This window comes from Chlorocebus sabaeus, chromosome 1 (genome assembly GCF_047675955.1).
Source record: "Chlorocebus sabaeus isolate Y175 chromosome 1, mChlSab1.0.hap1, whole genome shotgun sequence".
Classification (NCBI taxonomy): domain Eukaryota; kingdom Metazoa; phylum Chordata; class Mammalia; order Primates; family Cercopithecidae; genus Chlorocebus; species Chlorocebus sabaeus.
Genome location: NC_132904.1, coordinates 120270043 through 120285433, shown reverse-complemented (window position 1 = coordinate 120285433; position 15391 = coordinate 120270043). Strand labels below are relative to the sequence as shown.

The following is a 15391-nucleotide window of genomic DNA, read 5'->3' as shown; positions in this document are numbered from 1 at the left end:
TTGTGTGAAATGTTATAAACAGCTAGAATTCTGTATGATTAAATATATATACCAAAATTATGATTTTTCCTTTGCTGTGTTTATAGCTATCAGGTCAGTAGAAAGACAAATGTTTCTGTTTGCCTCACAGAAAACATAGTTTCCTCCTTCGCAAAGAACTTTGTAACAGTGACATTTCATCTGATGATCCTATTTCCTTTTCTAAATTCTAAAAGTAGCTTTCCCTTTCTTATCCTTAGGTGTCAAATTCTGCATATCCCTTGCACCATTCCAGTTCAGGTTTTTTGTCTCCAGTCCCATCTGTCTCATTTCTAAAAGCCAGAAGGCCAGCCTGATGATGTCAGCACTCTCCCATCTTGCTTACCATTGGCCACAGTCAAGTCCAAATTGTGGTAACAACTGATTTGGGCCCAAACTGTGATTCTGGTCTCCTTTATGCTTTGCACCTCGCATTCTCTAGAGCATGTGGGGCTTTCGGTCCCAGAAGGTAAATCAGGAAGCTGCTGAGGGAGAGGAGTGGTTTATAGGACTGATGAGAAATTGGGAGAATGAACTTGTGGTTCAGGGTGACCCAGCCTTCTTCCTACAGACCCTTTCCTTTTTTTTTTTCCTAGCGGAATAGGTATGTTCTCAGGGCCCCCACTAATCTCTTGCATTTTCAACCTTTCTCCTTTGTAGTGAAGACAACTGTTGTCCAGCTCAGTTTAGACCTAAATGAACAAATTTAATCTGTGATGTGCATTGAGAGAATTACAAGGTCCTGTTGCACATCCAAGCTGGTTTCCCAATTAACTTTATCAGCAATAAAGTTGGCTTTTTTTTTTTCCTGTGTTACTGCTGTTTTAATTTTTTTGATTGATTCTGGTCTCAGACAGAAAGGGATATGATTAATTATGTCACCCTAAGATAATCAAAAGGGTCAGAATCTAATTTAAGCAGAGTTCATTAAAATGGAAAGTATGAGGGCATGGTCCAGGGAGCAGAGCTACACCAAAGAATGGTGATCCATGCTCCTGGTGTGGTGAAAAATAAGGATAATTTATACAGAAAAAAAAACGGAGGTGCGGAACAGGATTACACTTTCCATGCAAAGGCTAACACACAGATATAAGATTTGATTGACTACTATTGGTTCCACTCTAAGGGGGCTGTTTTACATGTTATTGTAAAGAGGTAACAGTCACAAGGGGTCTCTATTTCCAGTGTCATTTAGTTGAGTTTGAATAAAGAACAGGGAGTTTAGTTACTGTATAACATCTCAACACAAAGCAGCAGTCAAGCAGCAGAGAAGAAAAACAGTCATGTTAACATGAGTGAGTCAGCTTTCAGAGCTTAACTTTTCCCTTCAGTACAATGAATTTGGAAGGTACTGACATTTTATTTTCTTTTTACATTTCTCATCATTAACCCGTTCCACAATTTCCAACCGCTCCTTGCCATGTATACAGCTGTTCAGTTCTCTGTCACTTGGCAATTCCTAAAATTTGCAGTGTTTTTTTTCCTTTATAACCTTTTCCATTTCCTTTTGTGGTTCCTTTTGCTCAAAATGTTTTCCTGATTTTCTCTGCTGGTAACCTTCTACTTGTTATTCAAGACTGATAGCAATACATTTCTAAAACTATGTCATAAAGCAGATTGTGAATTTCCATAGTAACAATATAATAACTGGAGAGGTTCTGAATAAAGATTTAGTATAAAATAACCTGTTATAAAATCAAAGATATACTTTCCATAATAGCCTATAATAGTTTTAAGAGCAAAATTATTTTCCAAATTTTACAAGATGTGCAAAACGTTATTCCATGTATTGATTTTATAAGGGATCTCGAAACCAATAAAGTGAATATAGAGCATATGGAAAAGCAGAACACCATCATAACATTGACTAATGTAAACATACACTAGATATTCTTCATTAATAAAATTAGTTATTGAGCCATTAACTTCCTTAGATTTTAAACATAATCTTTTCATTTTATTTTATTTATATATGGCCCACATTCCATTAAAAAACCTGGCTAGATAATTCATTAAATGCATTTCTGTTTAACTGGCAAAGAAACTTATATTCATTCCACTGAGAAGCATAATTTAGCTTATTTAGAAAAAAAGGAATCATTGAAGAATCCAAGGTTTTAAGAACTTTGTTGCAAGAGTATGAAGAATAGCAGTCTTTGGAAACTGGGATGCTTTTTTATTTTATTTTCCAAACCACATCCAAACATATTCCTGGAAGGGGAAAATCATTTGGTCTATTAAAAATAGACCAAAACTTTGAGGAGGGTTTGTTACATGCTTTGAAGAGGGTTTGTTACACGCCTCTGTGCAGATGATTGCAGGGAGTGTGCCTGTCCCGATCATAGGGAGATGAAAAAAATTGTCCCACAGCCTGTGATGCTTTCCCTGTCTCTAGTCCCTTCCCACAGACCCCTTAACCACCAGTCCCTATTTTAGTAGACAGAGATCTTAGCTGCAAGCAGCAGTTGATTCTGGTTAACTTTAGCAAAAAAGGGAGCTCATTAGCAATAAATGGGGTAGTTCATAGAATCTTAGAGCAGGCTAGGGAACTAGTTTTTGGAGCTAGACAGGTGGAATCTCAGCCAAATTATACCACACTACTATCCGGTTAGACTGCACTGATTGTTCCTGCTGGCACCACTAGTACCTAACATTTATTATTGGTCGGTAGATTTGTGTTTGTTTTTGATTTTGCAAAAATGAAACATAAATTGTTCGTGGCTTTTTTTCTGTCACTTGCCCCAAACTCAAGAGTTCTGCCTGGGAACATCTGACTGGCTGAGCTCAGATCTGATGTTCTCTGGGGTGCTTTCACAGAAGGAGGCTGGGTGCTTGCTCCAGCCAAGGCTCACATAGGGGCAGAGTCCTCAATTTGGAAGGAATTCCAATGCTGGACAGTCACAAACAAACAGCTATATATTTTTAAATTTCTACTTAAATTTAGCTTTAAAACTGAATTTCACTTCTTTAGGGAGGCCTTCTCTGACCTTGAAGACTTCGTAGGGCCCACTTTAAATGGTTTCATAGAACTCTAGAACCTCTTCCTGGCACACTTACTGTATTTCTAATTATGTGTCAATATCTGTTTCTTCTAGCTTTCTCCATCTAGATTATATGTTTGAAAGTTCAGGGGTTGTGTCTGTTTTGATTGTTGCCTTGTTTTTGCAGCAAAACACAGGGTTTAAATTATTTTAAATGCTTATGTATACACACACATACACATGCACATTGAAACTTCTTATTTCTACATATCTTAAATTGTATTTCTAATTCATAGTCTCTCTCACACTGATGTTGACTTTTCTGGACGCTTTCTTCAGATCTACCCTCCAGTTTACTTATTTTCTCTTCACTTGTGTCCAATAAGCTATCTAACATATTCATAGAGGTCCCAATTTTAATCATCATATTTTCATTCCTAAAACTTCTATTTGATTCTTTAAAGTTTGGAGGGTTCTTTCAGTTTTGATGGTTCCTTCTTTATACTTTGTTTGCTTTTATAATTTTTAAAAACATATCATATACATATATTTTGTTTTCTGTCCCTGACAAGCTAGTAATTTTGCAGGTTTGGCTAGGTATGTAATTTGTGTTTTATCATTCCTGGTGAGTCTCATTGATGGTGGATTATTCTGTGTTTGTTTAGTAATTCCACAAGCTCATGATCCTTGGATATTTATCTGGGGAAATTATTTCATATCTGGATTTAAGTGGTATTCTCCAGAAAGAACTTTTTGTTATTGTTATATTTGTAATATGCATTTTTTACTTGAAACACAGAGGTGATTAGAAATTGTCAGAGGTTATTTTGTCTGTTTTTCTGCCATTCTAGAGCCAACGCCAAGTCAGTTATATTTCTAGGCTGGCTCCTGCTGTGGGCATTTTTTCTCCAAGTTAGCCACTGAGAATTTTTTTTTTTTTTTTTTTTTTTTTTTTTTTTTTTTCTGGGAAGTCAGTATTATGAGTCAGTCATGGTTCCAAACTTCCAACCTGCTTAAGGTTCCAGGCTTTATCTTTTTATCTCCTGCATAGCTAACTCATTAAACCCCAACTCTGCTCCCCAGGAATCCGCTAGTTCCCCAAAGACAAACTCTAGCTCTGGGGTTTGTGCATCCCTCTGAAATCTTACTTTGTTACTTCTCTTTTGCTCCCACAGATTTTTACTTAGTTTTTGGCAGCTCAAATGTGAACAAATAGATGTTTTTAATATTTTGTCCAGAATTCTTGTTTTTTTTTTATCCTGAGAACTTTTTCTGAATATAACTGTGATGGTTAATACTGAGTGTTAACTTGATTAGATTGAAGGATACCAAGTATTGATCCTGGGTGTGTCTGTGAGGGTGTTGCCAAAGGAGATTATCGTTTGAGTCAGTGGGCTGGGAAAGGCAGACCCACCCTTAATCTGGGATGGGCACAGTCTAATCAGCTGCCATCGAGATCAGAATATAAGCAGGCAAAACAATGTAGAAGAGAGACTGGCCTAGTCTCCCAGCCTACACCTTTCTCCAGTGCTGGATGCTTCCTTCCCTCTAACATTGGACTCCAAGTTTTTCAGTTTTGGAACTCAGACTGGCTCTCCTTGCTCCTCTGCCTGCAGACAGCCTATAGTGGGACCTTGTGATCATGTGAATTAATACTTAATAAATGCCTCTCTCTATATATATCCCATTAGTTCTGTCCCACTAGAGAACCCTGACTAATACAATAGCATTTGCAATATTGCTGGAAATAACTAGCTTTAATAAATATTTGTTGGATGATTAATAAATTGATGTCTACTCTAATGATTCTCTCTTCCATTGTTAGACCATTGCTGCATATCTAATAAACTGCCATTCAGGGTGGGAAAATGCAATGGGTAAGGAATTATGTGTACTAAAAAGCAATGCTTGTTTTCTTCGTAAACCTCATAAACATTATTCAAATATGGAACCGGAAGGAGACTTTCTTGGTAGTGCGGGAGAATTGGGCCAAGTGATCCATACCTGTCCTGGTGAGTCCCCTGGCTATTTCCCTTGAGTGTTTTTCCAAGTGTCCACTCACTGGCATGTCGGTCCTAAGGGGCTCCTGCTCCTCAACACTGGACAAATGACCACCCACTTGCTACCTTATAGTGTACAGTAAGTCCACGCTCAACATTTTTGGTAGGTGCTTGGAAATCACAACTTTAAATGAAATAATGTACTGTATAATGAGAGCAATTTTCCTACAGGGTAAGTGACATAAACAAGAGTTAAGTTCCTATGGCATGTAATTATGTAATTTTATCTTGTGACAAGGCCAGAGGGTTTTGATATGACTTTCCTGAAGGTTAAGGGATGTCAAAAGAGAGATCAATGTGGAGTACGGGGAGCGGGGGATGGGGGTGGGGGAGGAAGAGAGAGAGAGAGAGAGAGAGAATAGAGAGAGAGAGAATGCATGCCTGGTGGAGGCTCTACCCTTTTATGACCTAACCTTGAAAGTCACATAGCATCACTTCCACCATACCCTATTGATTGGAAAAATCCCAAGTCCCTGCCTAGAGGCAAAATTAGGGCATATAGGCCTCATCTTTTTGATTGGAGGAGTTTCAGTCTTATTATATCAAGAGCATGTGGGATGCAAGGTATATACATGTGTGACTGTGTATGTGTGTGTTCACTGGTATAGTCATACTCGGGAAATGCAATCTGCCACACACATACACATTGTATAGTTGTTATAAACAACATATTACATCAGAAAACATCCAGCATAAGGCCAGGCACTCTGTAGTTGCTCCATATGCATTAATTCTCTTTTCTCTTGATTTCCTCCTTTTATACTAAAAAATGTGTTTTTTTTGTTGTTGTTTTTTTTTTAAATTTTAAGTGCCATAAGATGGAAAAGAAACATAAACGGTGTTATTTTTCTTGCACGTTCTACTATGCTGAGTTGCCAGGGCAGTAAATATCCATTTTACAAATGGGGGAATTATAGCTCAAAGCTTTTGAGTAATTTTTGTCTTAAACTAATTTGGTAGGATGATTTATTTTTTGTTCTCCACTTACGTTTTAAATAAACTTTTTATTTAAGTATAACATAAGGATAGAGCTCCATGAATTTTTGCTAACTGCATACATCTGTGTCACCGGCACCCCTGTCAGAACCAGACATTGCCAACAACCCTAAAGCACCCTTCAAATCCTTCTCCAGTCACTAGCCCCTGCCTGCCCAGCCAAGAGGAAGTGCTGTGTGACTTCTAGCACCATAGATTAGCTTCCTTGTTTCTAAAGTGTATATAAATGAAATCATAAAATATGCCCTCTTTTGTGCTTGGCTCCTTTCACTCCCTATTGGTTTGTGACATTTATCTATGTCATTATCTTTCATGGCTGTGTGGAATTTTATTTTATTAACATCCTACCATTTATTTTCCAGTCTACAGTTGGCTGACAGATGGGGTGATTTCAGTTTGTGGCTATGAAGGACGATGCTGCTGTGCAAAATCTTGACATGTCTTTAGGTAAACATGCATACTTATTTTTATTCAGTATACACTTAGTGGTAGGCCACTGGGTCAAAATGTATGCATATGTCCAAGTTTGTCAAGTACTGCCAACCAATTTACTATTCCCACATACAGTGATGTACAACAACGTACTAATATTTGTTCCTTATACCTAGGTAATTCCTATCCCCCTTTTTTCCCTTTTCACTGATTTTAGGCAGAAAACTAGGTAGGGGTTGTGCTTCTTTGCTTTAGGATTTTGGGGCTAGGTATAAATCAGAAGCAGCTTGCAGTTAATGCCTTTCCCATTTTTGAAGACTGGTTCTCCTTAAGAGAGAACATTGGTTGTCCAGAAAGGTGGGCTTAAGGAGGGTGAAATACAGAGACTGTCCAAAAGGGGATGAAAGTCAGTGGATTTAGGAGACATTGGGGGCCAGAGGACCTGAAAAGCTACTTCTGCTTTTTTTTTTTTTTTTTTTTTTTTTGAGACAGAGTCCAGCTCTGTCGCCCAGGCTGGAGCGCAGTGGCCGGATCTCAGCTCACTGCAAGCTCCGCCTCCCGGGTTCACGCCATTCTCCTGCCTCAGCCTCCCGAGTAGCTGGAACTACAAACGCCCGCCACCTCGCCCGGCTAGTTTTTTTTTTTGTATTTTTTAGTAGAGATGGGGTTTCATCGTGTTAGCCAGGATGGTCTCGATCTCCTGACCTCGTGATCCGCCCGCCTCGGCCTCCCAAAGTGCTGGGATTACAGGCTTGAGCCACCGCGCCCCGCCTACTTCTGCTCTTTTTATCCAGTGATCATACAATTTGTTATCCAAGTCCAGATGCTTCTGAGAGTGAAAGGGTATGCTCTTAATAATTATACAGAGATAAGAGTGGAAGTCAGGACCGTCCCAGGCGAACTGGGATTATTTTAGGCAGCTTAGTGAAACTTACAAATGCAGATGCTCCCATGTCTTTGAATTTTTCTTAAAATATTCATCTAGCAGATCATATGGAGAGCAACTTTGTCATCTGAAAAATGGCAGGATTAAACCCTCACATCCATCTCCCATTATACTTTAAGCCTGCATGCCTAGAGAGTAACTCTGTGTAGGGTGTGTGTGTGTGTGTGTGTGTGTGTGTGTGTGTGTGTGTGTGCGCTTTCTTGCATATGTGTTGTGATATTTTAATCTCTTCATATATAGTAAAGGCCTGTCTGTGGCCCTTATTAGAGCTGCAAGTAGGTGGTGTTTGTGGTGGAGGTGGTGTGATTTCTGTTCTGAGCAGCACATGGTCCAAGAAGCCTTTTGTCTGAGGTGCTCTCTGTGGATCTGATCTGACCTTTTTTGAGGGGTCCTACTCTCATAGCTCCCTGTGAAGATTTGGAGATGGTAGCTAAGGTTGGGGTTATTCATCCTTAAATTCAAGCTTAGGCTCTGAGAGTTAATAAGAAAGGAAAAAATGAGTTCCTAAACTCAGCACTGAGTAACATGAAATCCCTGGAGTAGAGGGAAAGTTTGAGTGGACCCCCCACTCCCAAGATGCTAGATAAGCACTGTTATCCAGGCTGTAAACAAAGTGCAATTCCTTCCCTATAGAGACAGATCTTGGAGAAATTCCCAGGGGAAACTGTGTCTAATCAGGTCCCTGAGATCATCAAACAGCTTAAATTCCTCTGCGATATGACAGCTGGGGTTCTGGTCAAAATGAGAGTCCCTAGTTTTCTTTCCTGAAGTTGCTGAGACCATCTGGGAAAATCCACAAACAGAAACCGTGGTCTATTCCTTGAGCACCTTGAAGCCTGGGGTCTGTAAAAGCTCTGATTCTCAGCACCGAGGGAGTCAAAAGAGGTAATAGGCAAGGTTGTGTGCTTTCTCCACAAGCAGCACCATTTTCTCTTTCTGGCTAATGGAAAAGGAGACGGCGTGAGGCCCAGCACTGAGTGGGGCCCAGGAAAAGGAAAGTGAAGGTCTGAATCCCGTCTTTCCTGATGGTCTCTTTGAAACTCGCAACCGAGGGCTCTGGGAAGCACGGATCCTGTCTCTGCTCTCAACACTGACACTGTTGAGATGGAGTGGAGGATCTTTGAGGAGGCGGCGGGTCGGGGGATGTGCAGAGCCAGTAGGGAAAACTACTGGCTTTCTCTCCAAATGGAAATCCACTATCTAGTTGGGAGATGGAGGCAGAGAATGGGAGGGCGTCCTGGGGACCTTGAGAGCTCTGGTCTCTCAGCACCTGAGGCAGCGGCCCAGGTTGTACTCTTAGTTCTCAGGGTGTCTTTCTGAGAGTCCCTGGGCAGCCAATTCAGATGTGTTCTCTCCCTCCTCATCTCTCAAGCAGAGACAGAATTCTTGGTAAGAGATGCTAGCTTGAATTCATGATTGGCCCAGCAGAGCTGAAATCCTCTCACAGACACGTCCATACCTCAGGGTGGGCAGGTGTGTAGATGAGGGAGGACGGAAGAGAGGGCATCTGCACACTGGCTGGTCTGCTAGAGCCTCCCTCCCTTAGCCATGCTTGTGCCTGTCATGACTCTGTGTTTTGCCCTCTGATTCCCCAGACAACTCGCCAGGAGAGAATGACTCTGAGAAACAGCTCCTCAGTGACTGAGTTTATCCTTGTGGGATTATCAGAACAGCCGGAGCTCCAGCTCCCTCTTTTCCTTCTGTTCTTAGGGATCTATGTGCTCACTGTGGTGGGCAACTTGGGCTTGATCACCCTAATTGGAATAAATCTGAGCCTTCACACCCCCATGTACTTTTTCCTCTTCAATTTGTCCTTTATAGATCTCTGTTATTCCTGTGTGTTTACCCCCAAAATGCTGAATGACTTTGTGTCAGAAAGTATCATCTCTTATGTGGGATGCATGACTCAGCTATTTTTCTTCTGTTTCTTCGTCAATTCTGAGTGCTATGTGTTGGTATCAATGGCCTATGATCGCTATATGGCCATCTGCAACCCTCTGCTATACATGGTCTCCATGTCCCCAAGGGTCTGCTTTCTGCTGATGTTTGGTTCCTATGTGGTAGGGTTTGCTGGGGCCATGGTCCACACTGGAAGCATGCTGAGATTGAGCTTCTGTGATTCCAACATCATTGACCATTATCTGTGTGAAGTTCTCCCTCTCTTGCAGCTCTCCTGCACCAGCACACATATCAATGAGCTGGTATTTTTCATTGTTGTTGGAGTAATCATCACGCTATCCAGCTTAAGCATCATCATCTCTTACACGTTGATACTCTCCAACATCCTCCATATTCCTTCTGCAGAGGGCAGATCCAAAGCCTTTAGCACATGTAGCTCCCATATAATTGCTGTTGCTCTGTTTTTTGGGTCAGGGGCATTCACCTACTTCACAGCATCTTTTCCCAGCTCTGTGAACCATGGCAGATTTGCCTCAGTCTTTTATACCAATGTGGTTCCCATGCTTAACCCTTTGATCTACAGTTTGAGGAATAAGGATGTTAAACTTGCCCTGGGTAAAACCCTGAAGAGAGTGCGCTTCTAATGGGTCTCTCTGTATCACTGGCAACTGGTTTTCGGTAAGCATGATACTCAAGTGTCTTTCTATCTATAGGTGGAATTTTAATCTTTCTCCTCAGAGAGTCTTCTCTCCACTTTTAAAAATTGGAAATCTCTTTTCTATACTCTCCTTGAGGATTATACTATTTTGCAACACTTAAATTGGCTCATTGCATGCGAGTTAGCACCTAAGAAATGCCTTTTGTTTACTGAACTCTGTATTAGGCCCAAGAGATGAGTAAGATGAGGCTCCGTGCCTTCCATTCTTTTCTTGGTAGGCTAAATGAGTTTTTCTGAGCAAGAGTGTTTCTGGCTGGAACAAGGGGCAGGTGATGGTATAAAGGTTGAGGAACATTTTCTCTTTAGTTACATGAGCAGACTTATTAAAGATCAAAGGTAGATACCTTGTTGCCAATGCTAATATAATCTTCCAGCCCTTCAGGAGGTTGGTTGGTCAGGAAGATCATAAATCCTCCTTTTCATATACATGTATGTACATAAGAGAAGCCCTCATGCAAGAATTTTCTGTGCTCTGCTGTGTAAGGATAAATCAAATCCAAATCTTTTATTTCAAAGTTTTAAAACTTCTGGGCCTTGGAATGGTAATCAGGGGTAAGTGATCCTGTGTAATTGACCCAATTTCTTCAGCTCTGGAGACTCAGGTTGAAGAAAAAACAAAGAACTCCACAGATTTGCATGATCTGTAAAATGTGGCCTCTGTCTTGCTCTGGAGATACTGAGCACACTATTGGATTTTAGGAAGATTGCTTATTCTTTAAAGTGGATTTAGATTTTTACAGTTCTGACAATGTGTGTGTGTGTGTGTGTGTGTGTGTGTGTGTATTACAATTAATCAATACAGAATCGGAAAGAAAGAGAAGTCATATTACACTTCCCACTCTTAGGGAGTCTGGAAGGGATCTGGATTTTGAGTGCAGAAAACCACTCTGAATTACTCTGCTAAAGGTTCTGCTGTTCTACAATGAAGAGCTTGGTGCTCCAGCTTGTGGCCAGGAGACATTCTGAGGGACAGCTGAGAGCAGGGCAGAGAAGCACTCGCAGCACAGAGCTGACCAACAGGAGACGTGAGACAAACTCTATCTTCTCCAAGTCTGTTAGAGGAAGAAGATCTTTGGAGGAAAAAAACTTTGATACCTGGGTTATGCCTTGATTACGATAATTATGACAATTAACAGTTACTGAGCTTGCACTATGTGTTTGTGCACTATTTGAGATATCTTAAACATTAATTCATTTATTGGAATTGATTTAATACCTTACTCAACCACTGCTGGTCAGTCCTCTGGGCCTTGCTGAATCCCACCCTCCAGTGGACCGTCTGTGTCTAGGTCCATGGGGGTCTTGGGATATTAGAAAAGAATCAAGAATAAGGAAGGATAAAAGTAAATCTACTTTGATATGGAAAAAGAAAAAAAACCCAATTACCATTGGTATAAATGAGTGGGAACAAGAACTAAGTCAGGGCATAGGATATGAATGGAAAGGAACAATTATGTAATCAATGCATTAAAGTCCAAGAATAACTTTCCCTGCATTCACTCCATATTGGCACTGGGGTGAGTAGCCGTGAAGGTATGTTTGACTTAATCAGACACTGGCTTGGATCTTTTGGAAAGAAGTTCCTTTGTGACTGAGGATCTGACATGATAAAAACTCAGAGTGACTTTTCTTGGCTCTTGTTAACAGTCAAATAAGAGCATCTATTGCTCCCACAGAAAATACAACATTAAATAAGTTCAGAAGGTCTGCACTTCTGTCTCAAACCAAGGATGGATCATCTTGCATATTGTTTTGGGCTGACATTAAGGAATTGTTTGTTCTCACAGTGTTAAACAAATAGAAGCAGGGTTGAGGGCTGTTGCATTCCAGTAACAGAGACATAATTTGAAACTGAGTGTCAGATCTGTCCTAAAGTGAGTCCTTCTGTCACAAGACCACAACTCTCTCATCTCCTCACATCATGACGTTTTAATTTCTAGCAAGACTACTTTTTTCTCTTTAGGAAGCATTCTTAAGGTTGAGATTCTTCTAGGTTCAGTTCTTGGTGTCCTTCTCTTCTGGGCTCTTCCTGAGGTATCTCTCTGACTCAGGTGACTTCAACAACCATGCACTTGATGGTGACTTTCAAATCTATAACTTTGACCCTTAGCTACAGTCAGAATCTGTAATCAGTTGTAAATTGGAAACACGCAAGTATTACTAACATTGATGTTCAAACAGAATTATGTAACGATTAAGTGATGACATAGTTTTGGAGTATCAGGAGGAGTAAACTGTTGTCTCTCACATTTCTAACCATGTGGGAGAAGACAGGTAAGTGACCCTCCAAGCAGGAAGAGCGAGAGTACAAGGAGAACTTCCAGTGGATCTTTGGAAGGAAAAGGAGGTCGTTTCCCTGCGCTCGTGAGGCAGATGAGAGGATGTCCGTGGCTGACTCAGTGTTAACTCTCAGCTTGGATGCATAGCACCCTTTCTCCCCTCACACTTCCACAGCAGAAATGTATCATTTACAAACTACTTCAGCTGCTGGTAACAAAAGTCCGATTGCAGTGACTGAAACATGTAAGTGTTTATTGTCCTCCAACATAAACGGCATCCAGAGGTGGGCAGTCCAGGACTGATTTGACAGTGCTGAGTCATCAAGCACTCAGTCTCTACCTTTTTTCTCTTCTGTCTAGCTAGAGATTTCATTCTCAATAATGCATCATGAATTCCAGATGGCCACTAGAGCTCTTAAGATTTTGTCCATATTTCAAGCAGCAGGAAGACACAGGGGTGAGCATAAGCAAATGCGTACTTCACCTATTTAATGTATGACTGCTACTGAAAAGTTATTAGCCATCCCTGCCTGCAAAGGAGGCTGAGAAACTTAGCATTTCACTTGATAACATTATCATCCTTAAAAAGTAGAATTTTGTTGCTAAGGAAGAAGGTGCTAACATGGCTATTGTGTAGACAACTAGCAGTATCCACCAAAGGATAGAATACCACTTGCCAGAAGGAAACAATTCAGAAGTGAATACACTCTATCCGTATTTTTGCTTTCTTACTTGGTCCACTCCATGAGAGAAGGTTAGATTAATTGGACAGGTAAGATTGAAAGAGACTGACAAGTTGGTCATTGATGGAAATGTGCCCAGTGTCTTCATCACCAAACCATTGGTACTAACATAAGGCAAGCTCATGGTGAGGACAATCCAGATCTGAGCTATTTCAATCCCGACCTCTACTCCTGTCTCCTACTGGGTTAAGTTAGAGTCCGGGTTCTGAGAGGGAGGTGTGAGTCCTGACATCTTTGCCTCTTCAGCATGGCTATGAATAAAGATGCAATGGTATTTTCATCCTCTTTTGGCTCCACTCATTCTCACTAATCAGACCCGCAGGAAAGCGGGAGTGAGTGATTAATAGTGCCAAATCTCCCACATTAGAGCTGTCTCTGCACTTTTAGCACAAGGACTTCTGGTAATTGAAGCTCTCATTTTCTTATGATTTGAAATGACCCCTCTTGCTCTGGTAGTGGGTTATTGGAAACCATGCGAAGAATAGACTGTCTGAGAGAACACGAAGTGCAACTCAAATAGGGCTCTTCTTGTTAATTTTAGGTGTTAACTTGACTGAATAAAGGAACTCCTAGGGAACTGCTGGGTGTGTGAGCGTAAGGGTGTTTCCAGAGGAGGTTGGCATGTGAGTCAGTGGACTGAGTGGGGGAAACCTGCCCTCAATGTGAGTGGGCATTATCTAATCGGCCGGGGGCCCAGATAGAACAGAAAATGCAGAGAAAAGGGTTTCCTCTCTCTCTTGGAGCTGGGAAACTGTTCTCCAGTCCTTGGACATCAGAACTCCAGGCTCTTCAGTGGTCCCTGGATTCTCGGGTCTTTGGGTTTGGACTGAGAGTTACCCCATTGGCTCCCGTGGTTCTGAGATTTTCACACTTGGACTGATGCATACTGCTGGCGTCTCATAATCTCCAGTTTGCAGACAGCTTGTCATAGAAATTTTCAGCCTCCATAATCATTTGAGTCATTTTTCGTAATAAATCCCCTCCTATCTATCTATCTGTCTGTCTAATCCATATTTATATCTCTGAGCTATCAAATCCAGTTGATTTTTTCTCTCTGGAGAACCATGACTAAAATGAAAGGGCCATGGACAGAGGGCTCATTGTAAGCTAATAAGGAAATTTGACAGGAAAATTTAGGTAGGGGACTCACAATTTCACAGAATAGCATGTGGAAGACATGAACAGAGAAAATCGTATTCCAGTTGATGGCAAATAAGGTTTGGTACTATCTGTGATTTCAGGTATCTACTGGAGTCTTAGAATATATCCCCTGAGAATAAGGGGGGGCTGTGTATTAAATGACACCCATGTGAGGCAATGTATTTGTTAACTAGCTAGATTTAGTCATTCTACATTGTAAATGTACTTCAAAACATCACGCTGTATGTGATAAATACACACAATTTTATCTGTCTATTTAAAAAAGGTAAATGTTCTAACTTCTTCATTAAAAGAACACGAGTCAGGCTGGATCAAAGAGCAGAATACAACTCCATGTGGCATACAAGAAACCCATCTACAATCAGGTGATTCAGAAAGATTGAAAATAAAATGGTGGTTAAATAAATAACAGGTAAATATAAACAAACAAGCAAACAAACATGCTGAATTTCAGTCAGAATGGAAATTCAGTCAAAAAATGTTAAATGCAAAAGCTTTATAATGTTATAGGATACAATTTACAATAAATATGTAATAGTTATGACTTCCTATGCACCAAATAGTAAAACATCAGGAGCTACAAGAGAAATAAACATTATTGGAAGGAAACTTTAAATTATAGCTTTTAGTCTGTGATAAAGCAGGTTTATAGAAAAAGATAAAAGATGTGGAAAATGTCAAGAAGATAATAGAGAGATAAAATTACATACACAAATTAGTTTTCTATATGAACATCCAATTTTTTATGTGTATGTCTGTGTGTATGTGTAGTTCTGTGTCCTAGATATTAAAAACATACCTTTTAATCAAAGGGTCAAAAAACAGTCACATAAAGAATGAATATTAGGTCACAAAAGCAAACCTCAATAAATTTGATATATTAAAAATAGTCCCATCAATGTTCTTTGATCATCATGCAATAAAACTAAAGCATAATTATGTAATTAGAAAGCAAAAATACTTTATTACTTTGATATTTAACATTTTCTTTTAAGCTACTCGTAGGTCAAAGAAAAAATATAAAATTGCAGAATGCCTAGAAAAATGCTATGAAGATGTAACCTTTTATAATTTATGAGATAGTATACAGCTTAAACAGAAAAATAATTTTAAATACTATATTAAACAAGCAATAAATATAAATAAATTAAACCATTA

At 40.0% G+C, this 15391-nt stretch overlaps 1 protein-coding gene across 1 annotated transcript; it reads left to right on the top strand.

Moving 5' to 3' along the window:
• The first annotated feature begins 8614 nt into the window (after positions 1 to 8614).
• LOC103248732 (olfactory receptor 8B4) lies at positions 8615 to 9976 on the top strand. Its single transcript, XM_038004916.2, has one exon. The coding sequence runs from the start codon at positions 8915 to 8917 to the stop codon at positions 9974 to 9976; it is 1062 nt and encodes a 353-aa protein (XP_037860844.2). The 5' UTR covers positions 8615 to 8914.
• The last annotated feature ends 5415 nt before the right edge of the window (positions 9977 to 15391 follow it).

What these genes read in the sequence shown, in the direction of transcription:
- LOC103248732 (XM_038004916.2), top strand. Translation starts at nt 8,915, where the DNA reads ATGAGGGAGGACGGAAGAGAGGGCATCTGCACACTGGCTGGTCTGCTA.